This window comes from Dermacentor andersoni, chromosome 3 (genome assembly GCF_023375885.2).
Source record: "Dermacentor andersoni chromosome 3, qqDerAnde1_hic_scaffold, whole genome shotgun sequence".
NCBI lineage: Eukaryota > Metazoa > Arthropoda > Arachnida > Ixodida > Ixodidae > Dermacentor > Dermacentor andersoni.
This window is the reverse complement of record NC_092816.1, coordinates 31130031-31155459: the sequence shown is the minus strand read 5'-3', so window position 1 is coordinate 31155459 and position 25429 is coordinate 31130031. Positions and strand designations below refer to the sequence as shown.

General features: G+C 47.5%; 1 protein-coding gene across 6 annotated transcripts in view; it reads right to left on the bottom strand.

Annotated features, from left to right (window-relative positions):
* Positions 1–25429, bottom strand: part of LOC126520842 (uncharacterized) — a 383777-nt gene that overhangs the window by 8475 nt on the left and 349873 nt on the right. For 2 of the 6 annotated variants that reach the window (XM_055065013.2, XM_050169630.3), the window contains exons 19-28: positions 21026–21115; positions 20049–20114; positions 16395–16495; positions 15182–15250; positions 14932–14949; positions 12088–12251; positions 10230–10259; positions 7326–7355; positions 2792–2958; positions 1171–1631 (exon numbers count right to left, since the gene is read on the bottom strand). In XM_055065013.2, coding sequence (XP_054920988.2) covers positions 1171–1631; positions 2792–2958; positions 7326–7355; positions 10230–10259; positions 12088–12251; positions 14932–14949; positions 15182–15250; positions 16395–16495; positions 20049–20114; positions 21026–21115 — 1196 coding nt within the window. The remainder of the gene's footprint in view (positions 1–1170; positions 1632–2791; positions 2959–7325; positions 7356–10229; positions 10260–12087; positions 12252–14931; positions 14950–15181; positions 15251–16394; positions 16496–20048; positions 20115–21025; positions 21116–25429) is intronic. The other 4 variants (XM_055065027.2, XM_055065028.2, XM_055065021.2 and 1 more) reach the window with 4 other exon arrangements.

The window sequence follows — 25429 nt, the reverse complement described above, 5'->3', positions numbered from 1 at the left end:
GGGCTCACTCGTAGAAAAAGAAAAGAAGCTACAGAAAGCGGGCACCTGTGTAGAAAACTACGTTAAAGAAAAACGACTAGCGTGCTCGACCGTAAAATCAGAGCTCCTACGAGTATGGAGAGGAAAAAAAAAAAAAAAAAAAAAAACGGTCCCGCCCAGTGAAGAGTTGCGGATTGAAGTCTACGCGAAAGGAACATGGATACCCGAAAAGACAATCATACGAATCCTAGGGATGTGGCTCCACTCAAACCAGCGCTGTTCCCACACCCTTACGCTACTAAAGGCATCAACACTCCAAGTCGCACGCATGATCACGCGAGTCTCGAACAGACGCCATGGCTTGCGAGAAGGTGACACACTCAAGCTATAGTTAGAAGTGTGGTGGTCAGCCGAATGAAATACAGCCTCCCGTACCACAGCCACGTCAAGAGCGAAACCCAACAGGCGGATTCAATGCGCATGGCGTACAAAACTACGCTCCGACTACCCCAAAACACCTCAACCGAAGGGCTGCCATATGTGATCCAATACCACCTTTAATATGTATGTGTTACTTCTCCTTGTAAACAAAAGTCTTTGTAAATACAAGTTGTCTTTGTTTAACCTTCATCTGCGTCAGTTTTCTTCCTTTTTATCCTTAGCGGCAGTAGTCCCCACTTGCGTAGACCGTTTCTGGCAGTGAGTCTCGGACGTTCAAGGCCAGAATGTAATACCCATTCCCTCCAGATGGGAGAAGAAGAAAAAGCGCCTTATTTTACTCTGCACTTTCAGAATATAGGTGTTATAGGCTTCAAACAATAGGTGTCAGACTCGTTCTGCACGAGCATGGAGCTGGCCCGGGATTGGTGCACGTCAGTTCCGTGCCAGTCGCATGCTCACGAAGAACAAGTCTGGCTGGCACCTATTTGCACGACGCCTGCACCGCGTCTCGGTTCCGAGAGTGCAGGAAATGCTGTGCAACTCGTTCTGCACAAACTATACTCTGCACTATGCGAAACGAATGGCGATCACACCGCCACGTTGCACTGCTGAGACGCGTATACCAATAGGAAGTGGAGTTACATACATCGATTGGAGCTTGAGGCGACCCTGCTTCCACTGTCACAGATCTGATATCGGCATGCAGTCGTTCTATAGAGCATACGCTCTGGTTGTTCCTATAGCTCTCACCTGAGCGAGCGCCCATCCACGGAGCCCGCCTTATTGCGGCGCATGAGGGAGTGTCGTCGGTGAGCCAGGCTGAGCCAGGTGTAGGCGCTCTTCTGGAGCGTGGTGGAGGCGCGGCGGAACTGCGCCGCGCTCAGGGGTCGCCCGTCGGCCAGCTGCTCGACGCCAGCCGACAGCGCGGCGGCGGCGGCGACTGTGGCCGCCACGGAAGCGGCGTCCCCTGCTCCTCCGACGGGAGTCGTGGCTCCGCCCGGCCCCACCGTCACGGGACTCAGCACCGTGGCGCCCGGAGACGGCGGCGCCAGGTTGCCGCGGCTGCCCTCGACGCTCATCTCGGCCGAGCTCATCTCGCTCGCCATGGTGGCCAGCGTGAGCCTGTGCGCGCGCCGGCGGCGAGCCCGCAAGTGGGCCTCCAGCTCCTGGTGCTCGTCGCCCACCAAGTTCGGGTTGTAGCGCTGGTGGTACTGCGCAACACGCGGCACCACAGTGGCGATTCTGAGCGAGTGGCCGCGAGGCATCGAATTAAAGCGGCGCATGGTGACTATAAAACTGCCGGGTGACGTTTACGGTATCAGTGACCGATGCGCCAGGCAGCGTCGGTTGCTGTCAATTGTGCACATAAGTGCGTGTACATATACTGTCAGTTCGGCATCCGGAGTGACGCACAGTGGTCGAACGAGGGATGTCGTTGGAGCCAACGTGTCGTCAAGGGGACTTCGCCTTTATCAGCGTAGGACAATTCATCGTGTACAAACTCGGGCCCCAGCCGTTCGACCAGTGTGGATCACTCCAAGTCTCCAAGTCTCCATATTGACTCCATCTCATGTCTTGTTAGGCGTCAGATGTACATACACGGTGCAATGCAGTGCGCGGTTTTATCGACAATGTCAAATGGTCAATACGATGTCAGACCGCGATGTTAAACGTTCAAACCCGAACTCGAGCTTTTGGGGCTATTGCATACGTGTACTTGCATTCGCTCCTGCTACTCTGCAGCGTCCTTTCTTCCAGGACCGGAGCGCAAGAGTGTGGCAATGAGCTACCGAGGTATAGGCGTGTGTACAAGGCCGATTAGTTTCGCAAGATCCAATCTGTGCAACCTCGTCTACGCCTTGTAAAGCACAATTCGAGAAACACAGCCGGTTCCCTTATAGGATTCCACTGCGGGAGAGGTAATCATCGGGTGCCTCTAAAGGCTTGACTGCCCCGTACAAACATGTGCTTCGACATCTATCAGACTGTCCATGACATTTTGCGGTAACGTATACAGAGAAGCAACGGAAAGCGTATCGAATTTCTACGCTGTCTTTGTAGGAGAAAGATTTAAATTTGTGCACCACAAATGCAACATCGACCCAAAGCCATTCGTGGATAACAGTATCACACAGACCAGTCATACGCAAACCACGAAGATCGTGCGCTCCAGTAAAGCTCGGCGAGGGCAACACACACCATTTCCGGCGCGTCTGTTTTAGATGTACCGCGTCAGGCTCACTGGTAATTTTTACGGTGACTCCGGAAAGGTTTAGCGCACCGTATGTGTGTGTGTATATATATATATATATATATATATATATATATATATATATATATATATATATATATATGAAGGTGAAATACATACCTTGTGGTAGGGGTTTTCGTTGAGTGCCTTCACCAGGAGCTTGGTTGGGTCCTCGGCTTCGACCGAGTCCTGGTGGAAGGACCTCGAGAACATTGCCCCGACCGTGTGCCTTCGTTTCTCCGCCGACCCGCCCTCGGCGCTCTGCGACGCGGCGCGTACCTGATCCGCTGGAAGTGAGAAAGCCACCGGAGGCATGCGTTGCCCGATGAGTGCGCGCGGCGGCACGAACATCGCAGCGGTCGGGGGCAAATGAAGTGCGGTGGGCTGTAACGCATCGGCGGCTAGTCAAGTGCGGGGCAGAGACTGAGTGCACGGAGTGGTACACGAAGGGCACACCGCTGTTATCTCGCGCGCTCCCCGCTGGCGCTGAAGAGTCGGCAAACAACGGGTGACCTGTATTCGTACTTCTCTTTGTTTGGTCTAGAATTTCTTGTAACGCGTGCTCAAGTTCATCAGCATCGCATTCATATTTAGGTACTGCGAACCGACTACCAATTTCTTAATCACATCACTCGATCCGATCGTCTGCTGCCTTCGACTATACGCGCTTTCCTTCCCCTCAGAGCTGGCCCATTCTACTACTCCAATAAACCTCTGGTTATGCGTTCCAAGCAATACGTGACCTGCCCTCATTTCCTCTTAATCTCAACTACAGAACATCAGTTACTACCCAACTGCGGTGGCTCAGTGGCGGTGGCGTTGTACTGCTGGCTCGAGGGTTCGAGCGGCGGCCGCATTTCGATGGAGTTGAAATGCAAAAAAGGAAAGAAAGAAAAGAGTGCCCGTGTACTTAGATTTAGGCGCACGTTAAAAGAACCCCCAGGTGGTCAAAATTAATGCGGGGCGCTCCACTATGTCGATTAGTTACCCGCGTCTGCTCTGTAATCCACACTACCGTCTTTTCATCTCTTAACGGTACGCTCATTATCCTTCTTTCCATCAATGCTCGCAGAATTCTTAGCTTCCCTAGAAGGCATCTAGTTTCGGCGCTCGCAAGCTATAACGAACCGCAAAGCGCTCCAAAAGACTAAAACAACGAAAATCCTGCGCTTCTTAAACAACGCATGTATGCGCGTCCTCGTGAATGTCTGTTGCGGCTTCCGCACGAGACAGCACACAGCATCATCTGGAGGCACGGGCTGTAGCGTGTCACGAGCACGGTTATCAAATGGTGCTCGCTATGCCCGATACGCACTTCCACTCATGCATTTCTTTTCGTCCACCATCAAGATTTTTTACCGCCGTCGTCGCAGATATGAAGTGACTTGAGCTCCAGCATCCTCCCGGCAAATGGGCCACGCTGCGTCGACGGTCTTGACTTCACTTAGCGCAATAATAAGTGGCCTTCGAGGGTTAAGACGGTCACACGGCTATAACCGCAAATTGTGTCCTTTCCTAAAGGCGCACAGGTAGAATGTCACTAGCATACGGATGTGGAGGAAAGATGACAAGGTCATGTCGTGTCTTGCATCCTGCCCTACACACAGGCCTCTAACCTTGTTTTGCCGCGCGTTCCAAATTTGGCTAGCCGGTATCTCTCAAGCCACCAGAAAGTGGGCAGCGATAGTTTGTCTGAGCTTATCTCAGTTTATCATGGAACCGACATGAACGCCTGTTCGTTGGAGCTGTTTTGTTGCACTTGGTTAGCAGGGAGAGATAGAGAGAGTGGCCTGGAACGGGCGCGCCGTCGTCTTCAGTGCCAGGCGTCACACACGTCAGATATGAGAAAGCGAGCTAATGAACAAGAGAGCCAGTAAACGAAAGCGGGTCACTGACGTTCGGGTGGACGATAGGGCGAGCGTATGCGCAGCAGTACTCACGTCACGAAATCAGCAAGCGTGGAGTACACGTGTGCGTGTGGCTCTTATTCAAAGGCGCTTACAACGCGTGCAGGGCGCTCCTGAGCAGCAGGGGGTTCCAAAAACAAACACGTCTCTCGGCATTATTTCTCGATCGACTCCTCCAAGCTGAGACAGACAGCGGATCACGAAATGGAAGGCGAATGCACCTGGCCGCAGATGCGTCACAGCCAGTACCGCAACCGTGGTCCTCATTAAATGGCGTTTTTTTTTTAATATTCAATTCTTAATGCGAACAAATACGGCCCTAATACTGCGAAGAGCTATATAGGCAGCGAGACATGCACCAATGAGCACTTACTATAGCTATAGCTGTTCATTGGCCTGAAATGGCAATGACACCACAAGCTGTCATTACATAGGAGTTCAGCGATTATCTGGATATTAATCAAACTCACCAAATAAAGTTTCATTGGCCTAGTTCCACCATTGTAAACACCAAAATACGGCGACTATATCCTTTTGGAATAAGATCAAAAGGATATAAGCCGCGTACGGTCTTACAGGACTTTGGTTCAGCACAACATATACTCGATAATGAAAATGGGTGGGGGAAAATGTGCGTTTCGAGCATATCATTCGAATTTAAAGAAATCACGTGAGACGCACATATACCATACGTTGACACATTTCACAACTCACAATTTCGCGAAGTTCCAGTGTGGCACACCATTCGTTTGTAAGCAACACGTAGCAGTATATGTACCTCAATCAACCAAACAAATAGCGAAAAAGAAAAAAAGAGAAACTGGGCAAGACAATTCAGACAGAACACTCCCACCACCGTCGCGCAGGCAGCATTCCACGATGAAGAACCATGCTTGAAAACAGGGAAAGCGTGCGTCTGGTGCACAATCAAGGGCATACGGGCAGCGGATTTCACTTCACCACGAATTCGATTCGCATGGTGCCTCTTCAGCGCTCACAGCGGTTGCTACGCAAGTAATGTGTGTTGCAGAGCGCTGCCCTTGACTCTAACTTCCGCAGGAAAAATAACGCAAAACATGCCGCTTATATGTTGCTTGTTCCCTATGCCGTTTCAAGGTAAAGACCTCCGGTGACTAGGTACGCGTATAGGTTCAACTCGAGCGCGTTTAGTTCATAGTATGCGAGCTTACGTCACATTAAGCACGGCCTGTGTAAATACCACACAGGTTAGCGTGCAAGTGCCGAGAGCTACTGCTGAGCCATGTGGCTTGAGAATAATAGCAGCTTGAAGCCACTGAAAATGATTGGACACGAGTTGGAAATTGACGTCGCCGATCACATCACAAGATTAACATTTTTGGGAGAGTTGTGTGAATACTCGTGTAAAACAGAGTAAAACAGACGGCCACGTGTAAAACAGAGATGGTTCAGAGAATGTTCCTTAGAGCTCTCAAGTCACGCATGATGACTACGTCCTAAATATCCTGATCAGACGGTGTCTCGTCAAGGTCTTGTAGGAACGCCGTGGTCTCTCGCGGAGAATGTAAACTATAGTACGTTTCCTTCCCGAGTTCCTTCCTGAAAATGCGAGTGACCCTTTTGAACAGTGCGTGAAGAGGCAAAATGCGTTCGAACCTTCCGCGAGCAGGACTTTTCACAGTGCGACATTCAGGCAAACACAATAAAAATAGAACACAGCCCGTCGTTTCATTGTGAGCCGACGAAGAACAAAGTATATTTCGGGAGAGTTGACCTTAAGCGCCCTTTGCTGATTCAGAATTTATTCTCCGGTCACATGCACTATGCCGAGGCGCTCACAGCACACGTGGCTGGGAGGCGACAAATAATTCCGGAGAAACGTCGTTTTTCTTAAAGTCTTTCCTTTCTCGTGGAGAGGTACACGTACACATTGTGTCACGGCGTCAAGTGAACAATGCCACCGTCGAGATGTTTGTTGGAGACGTTGAAGGTGTTTTATAAAGATATTGCATGGATCCTAACGAGGGAGATTCATAATCACTCGCCACAGGCGAGATAAAGCAGCGTTCATTGCATCTTTACGGTAGAGAGCTAGGATCGCACTACACAGTACGAGCCACTAGATATCGCTCGGAGCGATATACTTAAGTGCGGAGGATTTCGAAATTTGGTTGTTGAACAAAGCGTATCGCATAAAATTGAGTCGAGAAAGTTAAGTGTTTCAGCCTGTCCTGAATACCGGAACACCGTAGACATAAACGCTGGTAGCTTTGCTTGCTCGCGTCATCATGTAACGCTGCCTTTAACCGGAGCGCAATGAACTATTATTGCAGTGCAGCAATAGGCAGGTGCTGTTTTCCTGCTGTGGCAAAAGTGTCGGAAGAAGCATTATTGTTGTATATCGGCTCCTTTCTATTTCTTTGACGGTAAGAGTAATGCAACACCTAACGCATTGTGGTTGCTAAAAGCGACGCAGTATGTCGCTGCTGTTGTCGTTCGCATCTCCCATGTTCTGGTATTCCGTAGCCGACAGTGCAACTTCTCGAACGATTAACGCACGTGTGGCGAACGGCTACATGTAGCGGATTTGCGCGGTCAAGATCCCGTGCAGCACTTGCATTTGTTCTTCGTCCGCGGCAAATCGACATGCGCGCACATCGCCAGCGATATCGTGCCACGGGGATCCCATGCAGTCAAGGCGTGAGCGACAACGACCGGCGCGGCATGAGTGCACAGCGACACGAAACGGGCTTCGCCGCGTGTCTTACCGTCGTTGCAACTTTTTGTCAGCCGGGGGACTTTCCGGTGGGCAAGAGAAGATCACAGGGTTATTGACACGCCGGGAATTAGAAGGAAGAGAGAACACAAAAGTGCAAACCTTCACGGTGAGCCGTTACGAAAAAGAAAAAGAGAACTACTCCGTTTTTTGCTGTTCCAACGGCCTGCTACGCAGTCCCTGAGTGTTGCGCACTTGTCTGAGTGTAACCGCATTGACTGCTAAGTGAAACGAGTTAAAATTACCAAAGGGATGGCAACTGGTGTGCATTGATGCAACATTTTTTGGGGGGGGAGGGGAGGGGGATACAGAGGGTTGTTGTCATAACTGTTTTCTCAACGCTGCCATTAGGGCGTAGGGCTCTGCCTCAACGTGGCTACGTCGAGACCGACACTCAGGGACTGCGGAACTTACTAAAGAAAACACGAATGTGTACTTCCCTTTGGCTGAATCATTCATTGCAGACTAACCTGACGGCCTCCTTCGCCTGTATCGGTCGCCGTTTATGTCTTGAAGACCTCGCCACCAAAACACTGCACTATGTCACCCTTGAAACATAAACTACTACTGCTCTTGCGAACTCTCCTTATGCTAGTGAAAAAAAAAAACCGTCATTGTTTTATGATCTCCCGAAATTGGCACAAGGCGTGAAAAAAGAAAAAGACAGCTGACGAAAGTTTCGAAACAACTTGCGTGTGAGCTTTGTGAAGTCTCAAGAAATCACAGTACACTTTACTCTTAGAGTGAACTCCTAACAGCAATGAAGCGAATATGAAAGCAACAGTTCCTCACATATGCTTAAAAAAAGTTAGGTTACATAGTATGAAGCGTCAAGAAGATGTCTGTACAATTACACACGAAATTATAGCCTGCACCCTTCTATAGATTATATCTCGTCCATAACCGATTGCGAACGTCTAAGCGGACGTTCCTTTTACCAGTGAACGCGACAGTCCACCCTTTGCTCTGAATCTGTCGAGATTTTATTCTTGTTTGTTCGGCTCACACCCATGATCGTTTTCAGGTCACAGCACATTACATTTTGATATCGAGATCGCTCAGAAGTGTTAAATGCCTAACATGACAGTTTTTCAGAAAGAATGTGCTTCGCCTTGATCATGGTCTCATCTGAAACTCGTCACTATTGTGAGCACGAACGTAAGAGCTAGAGCACAATGCACGATTCAGCCTGGAGAGCTAAAAATAAAGAAATAAATAAAGGAAAGTAGTGCAACTTCAGCATCCAAGCAGCTAACTAGAAATCAGGATGCTATTTAAAAAGAAAAGGAAACCACCACCGCTCGCTACTTAAGCAAGCTTAAAACAACGTAGAGAAAAAACAAGAAAAGAAAGCGCGAAGACTCCCCAAACGAAGTGCAGCTCGCGTTAGTGCCACTACGCAAACAAAACTCAGGGGAGCAGGAACAGGAGATAACTCTGGTAGCTCGCCGCACATAGCTAATCCCAGAAGCAAGCAGCACTCTACGAAACTATAGGACAATTAAATAGCAGCACAGGCGAGCTTTTTGCAAAGAGTGCTACGCTATAGGGCACAACGTCGACTATACGGCTAATTCAAGACGAAATAAATACGTAACAAAAAAGAAGGAGGAGAATGCACTCCAAATGCTGTCGTTTATCTCTGCATGCCAACTGATGCTACATGAAGGTTAATCGGTGGGCAACGCAAGTCGGCAAAGTGCTTTCACCGGAATTACCTCGCTACCCCGGATAATAGAATAGCGAAGAAGCGTTTCGTTGGCTTCCGGGTGCTCCTTTTCTTTTGGCTAATCCATACGCGACTTCTTTGGGTACTGCCTTTCTCTTGCGGCCGCAAACCGCAGGAGAAACGGCAGGTGAAAACACACGAAAGTTAATCCTTTGCGAGTCTGTTAGTACGCATAGGGAGGCTCCCGGCTTAGCAAAATAAGCACTTGTTAGGCACAGGCGAGAGTTACTGTTCGGAACACCAGCCGCTATTCTGCAGGTTACTCGTGTTAATTTTGATTAAAGAAAGAGTCACTAGACAGGTTAGTTGGTGTTACATAACGCAGACACGGGGCGGGCACACTACTCGGAAATTTTCTGGGACATGCAGGCATCCGGGCGCTTTTGAAATATTCGACCTATTCCTTCAATATAACACAGACACTAAAAGAAAGCAGATATACAATTGTATAAATTTGTAGGTCGAACTTGTGTATGTCGATTCGCGTTTGTTCGGCAGCAGGAATATGACACACTTGCGCAGAAATCCGAGACTATTCCTTTTTTTTTTTTTTTTTTTGCTGAACGTCGTGCGCCATCAACGGCGTCGATGAGATTCGTTTGACGTCATAGATTCTTGAGCAATTTTTTTTCTATCGCACGTCTGGGCCTTTTTTTAGCTGCACAGAAAAACCTGTAGAACTTGTAAATTCGCATTCTAGGTGGTGAACAACTGCGATATAATACTTTTATTTTCTTCATTTGGAGTTACCTAGCTTACACAAGACGTCGTCGCAATCTGTGGCGTCACAGTGAGCACCTGCAGGAACACGCTGTCGCTATCTGTCGTTCACTTTCACGTCGTATCCGGGCAACCCAAAATTCCTTTCCCAAGGAGCTTTCTGATCGAAATTAAAAACGTCGTTTGTTTTCTTAGTGTAAGAACGGAAAGAAAAAGATAACTGCACCCTGTAGAAATCCACAACTCTGGCCCCAGCCAACAACGACTGACTATTTTCGCACTGCATATAAACAAAAGCTGACAGAATCCTTGCGTTGCTGTAGTCACTATAGACATTAAAATTGCGAGTGTGTGCCCGCCCCCGTTCAGTCAACACTTTCACAGAACAGTTTCTCAATATAGATGCACTATTATTTTTCGAGTTATTTAGTTCTTCTAGAAGCTTACCGAATCGTGAGAACCGCACGCGCCTGGGGGCTGTGGTGAGAAAGGAACAAAAAGAAAGCAAAAGACAATGTCAAAGGAACAGCACTCTCGACATCACAGGAGTCGGATAATGCCACCTGCTTCACCTTTTGCTCCCGAAGACGTTCTTCGCGTACTTCGTATCGACGCCAAATTCCGCGTTTATATTTAGCTTCCAATCGGAAAGAATTCGAGTAAATGACGTGAACCGAAGGTCACAGCGAGAAAAAAAGATAGATTTCTCCCTTTCAGGTAAAGACTTCTCAGACTTCTAATCCCGACCTCTTTAAGACGTCTGTTTCAAGATGACTTCGCTTCGCGTCCTCCAAGCACACACAGACACAAAAAAGGCAAGGCTGCACAAATAATGAGGCTACGCCAGCGAAAGTAAGAGGCGAATGGCGCAATTGCAGAACCAAGGGCAATAAGGCATGGAAAGAGCACGCCGCTCACAACGACTCCTGTCGCTTATAAGACTCTCCGTGACCCCGGTGTATATCGCGTAAAACGATGAGCTCACGACTATAAAAGAATAAATTGAAATGGTTTTATACTGTTTTTCGCTTCCTATAGAAATCACGCTTCTGCCTCAGAAACATTCAGACGCCGTGCGAGGCCGCGCTTCCAACAATGTTGGGTTGTAACACTGTCGAACTCCATTCATCTCTCTACTCGTGTTCGTGAAGGAATGCGGATATTCCAGGCAATCGGTAATCATTTATTATTATTTATTTTGCCATTTAAATGCTGGCGCATTAAAACACGAGGTACACAGTTCCTTAGTTTCTTATGTTCAGAAAACTTGTCGTTCAGAGTCACGAAGAGGCCAGTGCCTCTCATGATTATGTATACGTGCTATACAATATGCACATCCCCGCATACTTCATCAAAATTCAATCACTCGCTGTCGGCAGGAAACAGATATTTGTGCACTTTTCCACCCGTATTTGCTTCTTATTTATCTTGCGCGCACACAGTCTAATCTTCTACAGGGGCTCTGTTTTGCAATTTGCTCGTTCCGTCCGGATTTTTTTCCCCTTCCGCAGCCTCGGAAGTGCTTGTATTTGACGTTGTTGACGGTACTACCAACATGACCTTGTAAGGAGCTATACATAATCGCCTACGGGCGCATGTTCTGTTTACAGACATACGGATAGCCTCATCGTAGGCACCCAGAAAAGAAGAAGAAGAAGAAGAAGAAGAAGAAGAAGAAGAAGAAGAAGAAGAAGGCAACCTTTGTACCCAAGAGCGGCAGCCGCAAGAAACACATTTTCAGCGTCACAGTATCTAGCTGACGCTTAGTGATGACCACGCTGGAATGTCAACCGAAAAATGTTTCGTCGGGTTGCCGCAATGGCTGCCCCGTGGCATACGTACTTGGACGAAGCGAACGCGCCGATTTCGGGCAACTCTGCACGCTCCACTGATCAAATCTAGTTTTGCTTTAATTCTAACCATACGGAAAAAGTTAACGGCTGCTTCTTGGCCAATCCCCCCATAGTGGGCATGCGCTAGCGTTCGGGAAGCGAAACGAAAAATGCGCGAGAATCACGCTCCTTGCGGTTGCCGCTCTACGCACAGGAGTCGACTGCCGGCATTCCTCACGTGTTATGTTGCGCTAGCCGCTGCTACATATACTTCACTACAGCCTTCTCGCTCAGACTTTGCACTGCGTCTGCAGCAGCACGGTTCCGTGGTGTGGACAGAAGTCTCACGTCGCACTACAGGTGCAGGCTACAGTCTAGCAAGCAGCACATCCAGTAGCAGCTACGGCTAAGCGCACGCGCGCTCTGCAACTACCTACGGCACCCAGAGGTTTTGGAGGCGCCGACCGGCGCACCTATCTGGTTCTGTCCTGGGGCGATGGAGGGCTTGCGGTCCGCGTTGGTGTTGAAGAGCAAGCCGCGGTCTTCGTCTTCGGCGTTCTCATCCTCCTCTTCGGCCGCGGCTTCCTCTTCGATGCATTCCTCGGTGAGGGCGTCCAGCATGCCTTCGTCGAAAGACCTGCCGGAAGGACGCAGCTCAATTAAGGCCGCTAGCCCGCTGCATACGCGAATTACCGAATAGAATGTTCAAAACAACATGGCAGGGTGTTCGCACGAACTCGACAGAAGCTTGGATAGGGCCGGCTTTTCGTGCTTCTCGGGTTCGTGTGAACACCACGGGGTCGTATTGAGAGAGCGTCGGGTCGGGTTGAGTCAACCCGCTATGCTCGCTCGCATAAGGCAAACACGATGCACTTCGCAAGGTGCATGTTAAACGCAGTGAAAATGCCTGAGCAGTGCGCTGTAAACAACCAAGTGCGCGAATCTGTCCGAGTTTCTCACTAGAAGGGCTAGTAAATACTTATGACCAAGCAGGAAAGCAGACGACAGAGCACCTACACAAGAAAAAAAGAAATATTGGATCAGCGGTGAACAATCAACCCGAACTTGCGCTGATTCCGCCTACAGCTCTGTCTTGCGTAAGCGTCTATTTGATGGATTTTCAAGGTTCGTCCGCTATAGCTCTGCCAACATGCACTGCTTTCTCAAATTGAAGATATCTGCCACTGAGATCTCGGCACACGTAGTGGGGCATGTACAGGAACAAAGCCACACGAGAGACAAGTCCATGCAAACGTGGCCGCGTCGGTTTGGCCCATTTCAAATTTTGACTCGACCCCCCCATGCTAAGGTTTATTTGAACGTAGCGTAACACTCTCGGCTTTGCCGAAAAATCCTCGATAAGCAGGCTTCGAAGAGTGGTTTCGTTCTACCACCTGATCGCTATTGGCACAGAGCGGGCTTAAACTGCTTTGCTAATGCACCTGCTAAGCTATAAGGAGCACGAGTCTGCTCACTCAGATTTAGATGTAAATCCTTGGAAATACTTATAAGCTGATCTGTTTGGTATATGAGCGCTGTGCTCGTCTTCGTTACCTTCGTACCAAATCTTATTTGTTGCGCTGCTCGCATCAAAAAAATGTACAGTTCATAAGAGTGAATCAACCCAAGACGTATAAAAGGCGACAACCAGACTAACTTTTTGAGTGATGTTCCTCTGTGCGTTGATCCCTTTCGCTGTTTAAGTCCTATTACTATTAAAGTGCATAAATGCGAATTGTTAGTGGGTGATGTGGATAGAGTTTCCAGTCGAAAGTGCACTTCTCGCTGCAGCTCATAAGCAAGCAACAATACACTGTGCGCATTAAGTAGAACTCAGGGATAGAACACGTTTCTACGCGCCTCAACGTTTCGTAGTACTGCTTCTTGCACTCAAGGACGCTGCGGCAAGGCTCGAAATTTTCACTCTAGGCGCAATTTTCATGCGATGCCGTTATTGTCATGGGTGTAACTCCACAAAAAGAAACCAACCTTATACAGGAAGGAGGCCGCTGGCCACTTTTAGACGACGAATTCAAGTTCAAAAAAAGTTTAATTTTTACATTGCTTCTTTAGGGAACTTTGACAACGCCGACCCATCCGTTTCCAAGACCTTGATCTCCCACAGAACGCACGCAAGGAAACCTGAGGCCTACATAGAATGTTCCAGAAATGGTGGCGGAGTAGTGTCCCGCACGTACCATTGGCTTTTAGGAAATGTGACAATAAGGATATCACGCGTGATGTAATTACGCAACGTCGCCACAGCGTAATACCATGGACAAATAAAAATCAAACCGAAACGTTCGAACTCCAGCATGCAGCGAAATCGGAAGAATGTGCTTTTTAATCAGAGGACGTACTGATTAATATTTCCACGCACTGTTGCGAAGTGAAACGAAGCGCCCTCTCGCATGAAATTTGCCAACACCGACAGTGGTATTTCCGGCATCTTCCACGTTCGTGTTTTAACTGTCCCCTTTGCATTTCACTTGCGGAAGCACAACATGTGAAAGGAAAACAAATACCTGCGTGAGATGCCTTACGTTTGAAAAACGACATGTGTCCATTAAACGCTCCCACGCCCGATCATGCTTCGCTAAATTTCTCTAGAAGTGCGGAGCCAGACAGTCAACTGATGCGGTGCAAAAGACAATGCTGGTGAGGCGAGAACTGGCGTACACATAACACCCTTGTGGGTGTACAGGGGGTGCGAGAACTCGCGTACGCAATAATGAAGCGCACGAAAGGACGAGGACAGAGAAGGACATGGTGCACACAGGCACTGTGTCCTCTTCCGTGTACCTTTCTGTGTCGTCCTTTCGTGCGCTATAAGCCTCATCATGTCATACCAACAGGCCCAAAACGCTGCGTTACTGTACACAATAAGCATTTACACACCCTTATGGGTGTATAAAGGGTGCTTGTTCGCCCTACGGCTGACGCTCTCGGCCTTACGCGGTAAGATGCAATCGTTGATGGGGAGAAATGCAGTTTTATTTATTGCCCCCCCCCTCCCCCCCCCCATAACAGTTGTAGTTTCAGCTCGCTGGAACAAAATTTTTATAGCCCTAAAGGTAAAGGCGCCAACCATGGGACAATGCAGCATCTTTACGGGCGTAACACATTTTTCAAAGCGTACACATGAGCAGAGAAGGCGAGTCAAAAAAGCTGTGCGATTGCGATGCGATATGTGAAGCGCGATTCTGTGCTGCATCGAGTAGAATCGAGCGTGCCTGTGAAGTGCTTATTATGGGCAGCTTGCGAGGGTGTCTTTGTGAAAGAGGCGAGCGTCGTTCTGCTGGAGTACGGGTACTCACCTTCCCATATCTGAGCAACTATAGGGGAACAGACAAACAAGAAAGAATACCGTTAATAAACACTCGTCCACTTGTCTAGAAGGGATATTTCTCTGAGATAAAGTTTTAAGCACTGATAATAAGAAAGTAGGTACACGTTATAAGAGTAAAGGACCGGTAACCGAAATGATCAAAACAGCTAGCGTCATGTATTGTGCGTCTCAAGGCAAGACTCCAAAAGAAACTTGAAACGATGTCAAGAACAACTTACTGCTGTATATTCAGAGGTATATTCTCCTCCAGAGCTGCCGCTGGGCCGTACAGGTGTGCGTAGTGGTCCCTGCAACATTCCAATGTACAGCTTATAATAAACCGCGTCCCACTTATAATAAACAAATTGGCTGCCTTTCAAAAAAGCGAGTACTTAGCCGGAGTGTAATGTAGTGTATCACCTAAAATGCGAGTAGTGAAATCAAGATGAGAAATCGGACATAAACGCTGACGGTTTAAGAGGTGAATTGTTAGTGGAATCAAGATGTCAACTGGCGTTGCTCTTAGTGCTGCTTTGTTATTTCAATACGTCTGCCCTTCTTCTTTTAAGGCATTTCTCTTGCCCCTTCTCCTCTCTTGCAGAGTAACATGCACGCGAACACATCAACGCCGCAAACCTCGTTGTCTTTAAAGGGACCCTAAAGGGAAAGTTTGTCTTCTTTATCAGTAAACTACCCTTCTGCAGTATCAAAAACACCCCTCTTACCATGATAAGACGCCTGGTAAGCCAGAAAAAGCGCAATAACAAAACACGGGTGGCGACGCCTCATTGAAGTTCCCGCACTAGCACGCACGGATTTTGACAGCGTCTTCTAGGGCCTAGTTAATTCCCTAGCAGTAAAGACTGACTACTCTGTGTTCCAATAGGAGCCAAAGATTGAACACGGCGTGTTTCCTTAACATTTGTTGAGCCAACGCGGCCTAAACACGAAAAATAATTTGAAATCCGTGACGTCACAGTGACGTACCGACGTTGGGGATTCGGCGCGAAATTCGAAAACTGAGACTTTGATCTTCATTGTCTCTTCTAATAATCAACCTATATTATTTCGGAAATAACGACAACAGAGATTTCAAATAAATTTGTATGAACTGATCGATTGTTTTGCTCTGGTATACCTTTAAATAAAGAGCTCTCTCTCTCTGTTAGCGAGATTAAGAAAATCGTAAGAAAGACTCTTTTTTTTTTTCTATTCGGGGGAACCAGAGTGATCAAAATATGCTGCGCATCTGTCTAATAAACGCTTCTCTTTAACTGACCTTACTTTCGTCTCAAACACGAATGTCAAACTGAGTCACGACTTCCGTCAGGTGCATCACTAGCTTCCCTTCTACAAAACTTATCCTGCTTGGCAGATTTCCCCGAAACGCAGTGGTGTGCATGAACTCGGAAAGCGTATTCAGCGACTAAGGAAGGCTGGAAGGAAACTTACGCAAGGACCACCTTGGTATACACCCTCGTGAGGCTGTCCTGCGCCGACTTGTGCTGCAGCAGTGGCTTGAGGTACTTCTCGTCTATCTGCTCCATCACTTGCTGCGGTTCGAGAAGACACACGCACACTCACACGAAAGAGAGTTAAAAGCGATGCCTATGTACGACGCGAGAGCGCCACGAAAATCCATCAAAAGATTTCGTTAAGACAGTATATAAACATGACGCGGTCATCTATACACGGATAACCGGTGAGTGCAAAGGAAGCGGGAGCGCAGTCTAGGACAGAAGAAAAAGCAAGTGATGCGACAAGGCAGAGGTAAATGGACATCGCTGGGCAGCACAGCGTTCGCCCTGCAGTGGACTGGAAACACGACAAAGGAGAAAAACACATCAGCCATGCATACAGGTTTTTCTCTCTCCCCTTCCGTTTAACCTTTAACCGCCGGTTTCTTGGCCAATCCCACGTTGTGGGTAAGGGCCACAAGCGAGGAGCAAGCAGGCAAGCAAACGAGGCGCGTTGTATATAGACTGAGGTTAGGTTGGATTAAACGACAGCTGTCCAGGTTTGGCTACATTTCTTGACCAAGCATAGAATACAAAGGGCAAGATGACAATCACGTGTCACATATACGCGTCCCTAACAGAAATTACCTGCGTATACTCATTGCTAGGAGCTCACAAACTAAAGAAACATAGCCTCCGAGATCGGGCGGCGCGCGCGGTCACGGAGACCATGCTCAAAACGAAATGTTGCTTGCATTCCCCGGTGGCGGCTCCTAGATACCTAGCCTTCTGCAGGTGATGTAAAAAACGGTGCCGTGGCAAGATAATTTGGGCGCTCTACCATTGGTCATAAGGTTACTTGCGGAAGCTACAGCGACGCCAGAGAACAGACTACACGAGAAATGGTGCTGCGGTAAAGTGGACTCTGGTGTACAGAAAGGACAAAAAAAAATCACCGGCGATTGCGATACTCCCTAATGCGAAATTTGAGCGAAGCCCTATTTGTGTTTTCATTTCTCGATATATTTAGACATCGCACCGATCACCGCACCGACTGGCAGAGCCGCGACGTGCAGCACCATACTATATAACCCGGCCACACAGTTCCCGCTTCCCAGCAAGTGCAGCTTATGCAGCCCTAATATTTACCGGGAAACGCTTGCGGCGAACGCTATGCTAGAAGGCGAGCTTTCTGGTTTTTTTCTTCTTTCCCCCGCTCGGCCCGCGCCGCGGATGCGCGGACGTCTTTCACTGCCCGCAACGCTCCGCGTTCGCTCTTTCATTATTCGCTGTCCTCGTTCGCTCAGTTACGCCGAGGGACAACGCCGACGCTCGCGGCAGGAACGGGCGCCCAAGAACTGCGCTCTAAAACAAAGGCGCGACGCTGTGACGCGGAACTTAAATCACGGCGTTTAAAGTCTAGAAACAGCACAGTGTGACGAGGGACGATGTATCGGAGAGCTTCGGATTAATTTTGACCACCAAAACTTTCTTTAACTCCAAATCAGGCTTGCATCATTCCGCAGACAGACAGATACTTGTCGCTGCGGGGTGATGGGATCAGCGGCGAGAGATACGAGCGGGTTTGGCGCTGTAGGTTATGATATATTGCTCGTTAAGCCTGTGACCATAATGGTAAACCTTGCAATAAAAATTACCATAAAACGTTTCCTTAGAGGCGCTGTAGGATCACTAGACAACGTTTTACTTTATTCCTTCATTCTGCGGATTGCGTAAGGCACACACGGACAAGAAGTAAGGCACAGGCCGCACGAGCGCTACATTTTGAGCATTTTCTTTTTATTGATGAATACAGTTATTTATACGCAAGTTCTTTTTCAAGCACCACCAGGTAGTGCATGAAAGCAAACAAACATGACTAAAAAACGACGACGTATTACTTAACTCTTAGGGCATCTAAGACAACACAAGAACTACTTACGGAATCTCTAATGGCGCACAAGCTTCCCGAACCAAAAAGAAGAACCATTTAACTTCGCTCACGGCGTTGCGTGGTTAAGCTGAGAGTTAAAAGCAAAAGCCCACGCCTTGTTAAAAGTCATAAACTTCCCGTTCCCGCTCTTCTCAGGCAACCTCTAAGAGTATTGAAAAAGAAAGGCTATTACGTTCTTTTGCAGAGCCACGCTCGCTACTGTTGTGCCACGCTCGCTATTGTGCCCCACTGCGTGCATATCACCGAGACAACGGGGTGAACGAGGAGGGTGAACTCCCCTCCTCGTTCTTTTGAAGTGGTTGCCCTTGCGACAACATGCAAAGTTCCAGGAGACTGCCGAACCCTTTCCGTGGGTCGAACTGAGGAGTCCGGGGGCACAGAGCACCACGACGAATCCGCCGACAGCGCTAGTATTCCACAGAGCCGCTGACCCTTTGCCGTGGAGTCGGTGGTAGGCAGCTTGAACTTCTCCCGCGACGAAACAGGAAAGCGACGCGGTTGACGTTAGCACTGGTCCTGCCTCGTTCATGGCGACGATGAGTCGCCAAAGGGATTTTAGGCAGAGCCGGCCCATTGTTAAGAGAGACTCGCTACCAGCCGCTCCGTCGGTCTGGTGCGCTCTTCAGCACCGCTACTTGTACCCTATTACCTGCTATATCTGCACACATTATATAAAGCCTTTCGTCTCCTCTTAGTCCGCTTCAAGAGTCCGTCTCTCGTCTTCGTCACCGAGTCGCAATACTATACGCCTACTCTGGTCTTTCAGGCCAGAAGCAGCACGCAACATTCATGAATATGCAAAAATAAACTAGATAGAAGTATAAAAACAAGGACAAAACGGGTAAGTATCAAGAAGCAGTGCATAGGCAACGCTTCGGACTAATTTTCATTATCTCGAGAAAGTCAGTGGTCGATACGGCGCGCGTGAATAAATTATCGGCGAGAGATGAAGCGCTGGACGCACTTCCATTGAGAGCATAATTATGCCGCTGTTCTTCGCAGATGCAAACTAATTAAAATTAGTTTTAAACTGTGAAAAAGATATTGTCTCAGCGATTTTCACTGATGTGAAACGCATTTCGCTAAAGAACGCGCAGAATCTGTTTACGATAGTCTAGATCTTGCTCTGTATTTGTAAAATTGTCAGTAATTTTTTTTTCTATAACATCGTTGCTGTAATTCGTTTACGTCATGTGTATCTTTTCTTCTTCTTTCCATGTCTACTGCATGTAACGGTAATCTTGTGCTTCCCTTGTTCCAATTATCTACCGACATGCGCCATACCACAAAATATCTTCATGTATTATGATCTCACGCATTGCTTTTTGACGAAATGCAGATTATTTTGTTAATACTTGCGTGAATCCTAAGATGTGACAACTCTCACTACTCTACCTGCCACCTATAGGGCACCCGCATCCTCCGAAAACTGCTCAATACAGTTTTTGAGTTTTCTACCCAAGTTTTGATGTTACTTTCGAGGAAAATAAATTTGCTTTCGCTCTGTTTGCGTCTTTGAATGAAAGAAGAAAACTTGTAGTGCCCGCTTAAAATACTCGTGTTTGCAGAATGACTACCGAAATTACAAAACACTACCACTATCACGAGAAATTTTTTTTATTTAGCCTCATTTATTCCTGCGACCTCTTCTCTGCAGCAGTTAATTCAACCAGGATTTTCGAAGGCTTCACTTACCTTCCAGTAATTGCCACCTCGATGACCAGTGATTTCTTCGATTCCAAGCATGATGTTGTCTACCAGCTGCGTGTGTATAGAGAGCGAGTTTATATATATATATATATATATATATATATATATATATATGATACAGCAAAAAGGGGCCACTGTTAAAGTATACTGTCGAAAGAAACACCTGCAGAGAATGAGTTTAATTTTCTCGCAACCGCTACGTAGAGGGCAAGTGGTGGTGACCTTCTCACGGAGAATAACTGGGACTATCAAATAAGCAACCACGGCATGCAGAAAAGGAGCAACGGTTCGGGGAAAGCATTATGTCAATAAACTATAAATTTCAGGAGAAAATAAAGCTAGATTTATTGCATAGTACGATCAGCTATATTAACATGCACCACTAGCGATGCAAGAGAAAAGATGATCACTGACGAATGTACCACAGGTTATGTCGCTGAATGAGCATCGAACGGTCATCGGTTTGCCGCTTTTAGATCTGTCTTTGTGTAATTCTACTCGTATGCTCTCAGGAGAAAAGGAGTGCGCTGGACTCCCTTATTCAGGTCTAGCCTTTCGTACTATATCGTACCATATTTTCGAGAGCTCACGATGGCGCACGTTTATTCTAAGCAGAATGAACGTAATGTATCCAGTAGCGCTAAAACTCCCGAAACTAGGGCCTAATACCAGTTACTCCAATATAAAAAAAAAGACAAAAGAAAGAGAAGAGTAGCAGTCGATGCTCTTTTTTAGTTTTATTGCGTACATACGTTCATGCGGCCGTCTTCGCGCAAGAACGTGATAAGAGTGCAAGTAAACACTCGTTATAAATGCCCAGAATGACTTTTGGTGATGTTCTTACTGCACTTTGTTTTTTTGCCCCTACTCATTTCTGCAACGCCTTCGGGCCTTGAAAGTATATGAAATAAATTAATAAACCAATGACAACGAATTTCATAGACTAACAGCATCTGTCTCACCTTGCTGTTTATCTCCCTGATAAGCTTTTCGCCGTCAGATTGCTGCAGCCGGATCTTGAGCAAGTTTACCAAGGGCTTGACGGATGCGCCCTGAATACAAACACAGACATAATACATCATGTAACAAACTAAATTATGAGGTTTTACGTGTCAAAACCACTTTCTGATTATGAGGCATGCTGTAGTGGAGGACTCCGGGAATTTAGACCACCTGGGGTTCTTTAACGTGCACCTAAAGCTAAGTACACGGGTGTTTTCGCATTTCGCCTCCATTGAAATGCGGCCGCCGTGGCCGGGATTCGATCCCGCGACCTCGTGCTTAGCAGCCCAAGACCATAGCCACTAAGCAACCACGGCGGGTCAATACATCATGTAATGTTTATTAATCGCTTCTTGGCCCGCCAGTACACCTAGTACAGTGTATACGTACGAGCTTGCGATCGACGACGCACGGCTTGTTGCTCCGAAACGGCTACAGCGCAATCTATGTGACATGAGCCAGGAAACGAAATTTCACAGTCACTTAAGTATCCTTACGTGATATGAAAGCGAAAGCATTATGGCTTCTCCAAGTTATCACCGTTAATGACTTCTTAAGTACGACAACGTGTTTACGTTCTTAGAATGTTCTTAATTCTAACCACGTTCTTATTTCACCTTAATCCACCTTGCTCCAATATGTATAAACCTCAATCCACCTTACTTCTCCTTAATCCGCTTTGCTCCACCTTAAGTCACCTTACTCTAACTCTGTATTACTACTGACGTCATACAAGAAGCTGATGAAGTCACATTGGTTTTTAGTACCCCCCTTTGTGGACAACAACGCCGGCTTTTCTGCCTCATGGGACACATTATGCTCTCGCAGTATAATAAAGCGCTTGACGATCGTACCAGTGTCGACGTTAAAGCCTTGGCGTAGGCAGCACACAGACCCAGCACCGCGCGCGCGAACACTACCCTTGCTACGTGTCGGGGCATGTCATAGTATCCATCCACAGGTTGAATGACGACGTTATTGCCTTGTCCGAAGCTGTCGGTTTTAAAGATAACAGCGAAGGAAAAGAACAAATATGCAGCGGATAATAATAAGAGGATTGTTGAAGAATATTATTCTGCCTATATTTTTTTTTTCTGTGCAAACATATCGAATGTTTCATGACCGTTTATTGTGTCAACTGTTTATTAGCAATTTTCACTTTCTAACATGCTCATCGCCTCTGTAATGTACAAGCCCTGAGGGTAAATGAATGAATGAATGAATGAATGAATGAATGAATGAATGAATGAATGAATGAATGAATGAATGAAACACACAGAATGAAAAAATAAAACGTCACTTTCTTGGGGGCATAAAGTGTACTAACTTTAGACGGTTTCTGAGCACCAAAAAGAAAAAAAAAAGAACGAAGCAGAAATGTACCAATTGAAGGGCTTGGCATCACGCAGCCACCACATATCAATGGGCATATGGTCATAGAATCGGTCGATCTATCCATCGAGGCTATCTGCTTGCGCGTTCCATTTCCCCAAAGCTCGCGAATGGTACATTCGCACGATCGCGCACTTCATCGGTTGATGCCGTTAGAGCTTCTGCCCCAACTCCAGTTATTTGTGAAATTATATGTCGTAATTGCGGACGGAAGTGTCGTGAAGTCAATGGCGATTTGGCAATGGCTGTTGACCCTCACGACGGAGGCAAGCGCGCGTATTAACAATACCTTGCTCTCCCCGTTTTAGGATGCTGACATCACTGCGGAAAACTCTAGGCACCGCTTTACCAAGGCAGTTGTTGTTACAGCCTCCCTCGAGATCAGGATCGCGCGGGAGAGGTGCGCCAGCTCATCGGCGTTCTCAGGACGTCAGATGATGTCTCTAACCACGCATTCTTCCCTCCTAGAGAGAGACAAAGAGCGCGCTAGTTTTCACTCTATCTGCAGTTCAAATTTCCCGACGACACGCGAACGGAATGTGGAATTACTCTTAGGAAGACAGCATGTGGTGGGTGTTCGCGATTGCACTGGCGAGATTATTTCCCTCCCTTGCGACAGTAACGAAAATTATAGTTAGCAAGCGAAACGGAAGGTGGTAAAGCGCTAGTAAGAATGGGCAAAAGGAAAATGACCTCTTCTGGAGCATTCTGGTTAACCATTTCCTGAATGGTTTCCTGTAATCAAGGAAAAAGAAAGGAAGACGGAGTATCGGTTCGTAATAAGCACTAACGGTCAGTGAACTTCTCTGAGATTTATTTCTCTAAAAACTCTCGAAAAAAAAAAAAGGGAACGGCACCGGTTTTCTTTAATTTGCGTTTACTGTTCGCTTACACAGTTATTAAATGACCCAAGAAAACACATTGTTCCGTACGATGTCGCATTACAAGCGCAGACGCTTTTCTTCACCAGTGATCCGGCAACCAGATCTTCCTTGCTTTCCACGTTGTTTTCGCGAATTCCACCGAAATATTGTAGCGGGAAACATCGCCCGAAATCAAGACGAGCACTTAAAGAACATATACACTAGTGTCCAGTTTGCCGTTCTCACGAAATCTCAGCTGAGCGAAGCTTTCCGCGTCTTGCTGGCTCTCTAACTTGCCGCGTTCTTAAGTAATTTGGAACGTTCAGGAATGGGTGACACGAAATATGCGATAGTTAAGATGATAGCTTTGTCTGCGTCGATTCAAAATGGTTATCTTCATGCTGATATTGTATGCGAAGCGCGCGTTCTCAACTAAAATAATCGATTTGTCACTTCGTCTTCACATTATACTAATGGTAACCACTGCAAAGTAAACCCTAAATGGCCCCTGAACAACCTTTGACATTTTTTATCTTTACACAGTTCAAATAAACACGCCCATCGTGTACAGGATGCCATTGTGATCATTCTTGGCGAACGCGGCAGAGCTGCGCGATCTGAAGACGCAACAAAAAAAAAAAAAGGTAAATAAATCCTGTGCTACTCTTCTGGCCTTGCCCGTGCCTCGTTGCGCATCGTTATGTCACCAGGATGCTCTAGGTGACGTCGAAAAAATTCACTGGCGATTACGATACTCCCTAATGCGAAATTTGAGCGCAGCTCTATACGTATTTTCATTGCGCGATACATTGGCTGGCGCAGACGACCTGTCCCGTGTGGCACGTTGCAAACGGAGCGAAGTGTGACGCGACTGCCTCCCTAACTGGGAGATCACGACAGGCAGCGCGTGCGTGACGCGTGGGCACGATTCACAGCAGCCGCCGCAGAAAGACCTCAGCTCATGCAGCGCGTTGTTTCCATGTGTGGTATCATTGGACGCGTTCGCCGCATATCGGTGAACAAACGATGGCGCTGCTCTGGCGCCATCTCGTAACGATCGTCGAAAGTCTTGCGCGGCACTACGCTTTTCTTCTCACGCTGCGTTCCGCGCTCGCTTTTACCTTTCTATGTGCTCGTTTGATCGGTTACGCCGAGGCACAACGTCGACACTCGCCGCAGGAACAGGCGCCTAAGAGCTGTTCTCTAAACGGTAGAACTAATAGAATTTACGACTTCCGGTTCACCTGTCAGCGCGCCTCCCCGCGCAGTTCATGCCAGTCGCACGCCTGCTCTTTCTAGTTTGTGTTGCTTGCTTCTGCAAACACGTGTTGCGTGCTTCGGTTTGCGATTCGCAGTGCCACATCGCTCGTCTTTGAAATCCACATTTACAAAAGTAAGAAAGAAAGAAAGAAAAAAAGCCGAGAGATACCATGCCGTGTGGGAATCGATGTTATGCGAAGCAGTGTGCGCGGAGCCTACCAAGTTAGCGAAACGCCCACGAGAGCACCAAGACGTAGGCAGCTGTTTCATGGCCTGTACGACACACGTCATGATATTTATTTCATGACAGATCATTTATGTTCGTCATTTACTCTTGTCATACTATGCCAATATTGGTAGATACCAAGTTAAAGGAACGACCATGAGGTCACCAAGAAGTAGGCGGCTAGATAGATAATTTCGAAGTGGCAAATGTTCGCCAAGAAATGCTTCACATTTAAAGATGAAATGAAACACAGTATGCAAGTCCTTTTCCGCATCGACTCGATGCTTCAGTTCTCGTTTTCCTCGAGGGTGCCGCCGGTGATGTACACCCTGCAAACGGCAAAAGGCACGTCTCTGCGAAACACGGCGATACGGTATCAAGTTGCGGGCCTGGCAAAGCACCGACGTTTAGTGGGGTCTCCTTCGTCCGTTTGCTTGCAGTTCCTCTTTTCTATTTGTGCGGTGGGTTAGCGCGCCTCTAGTAACATAGTGCAAACAAAGCGAGTGCCCGTTTTGTTTGCAATACGTTGCTGGAGGCCCGACAACCCACCACACCTAGTGATCGCATATCATTCACAACACAGGGATCATTGCGGTGCTGCTTCGCAGGACCACGGAGCACGG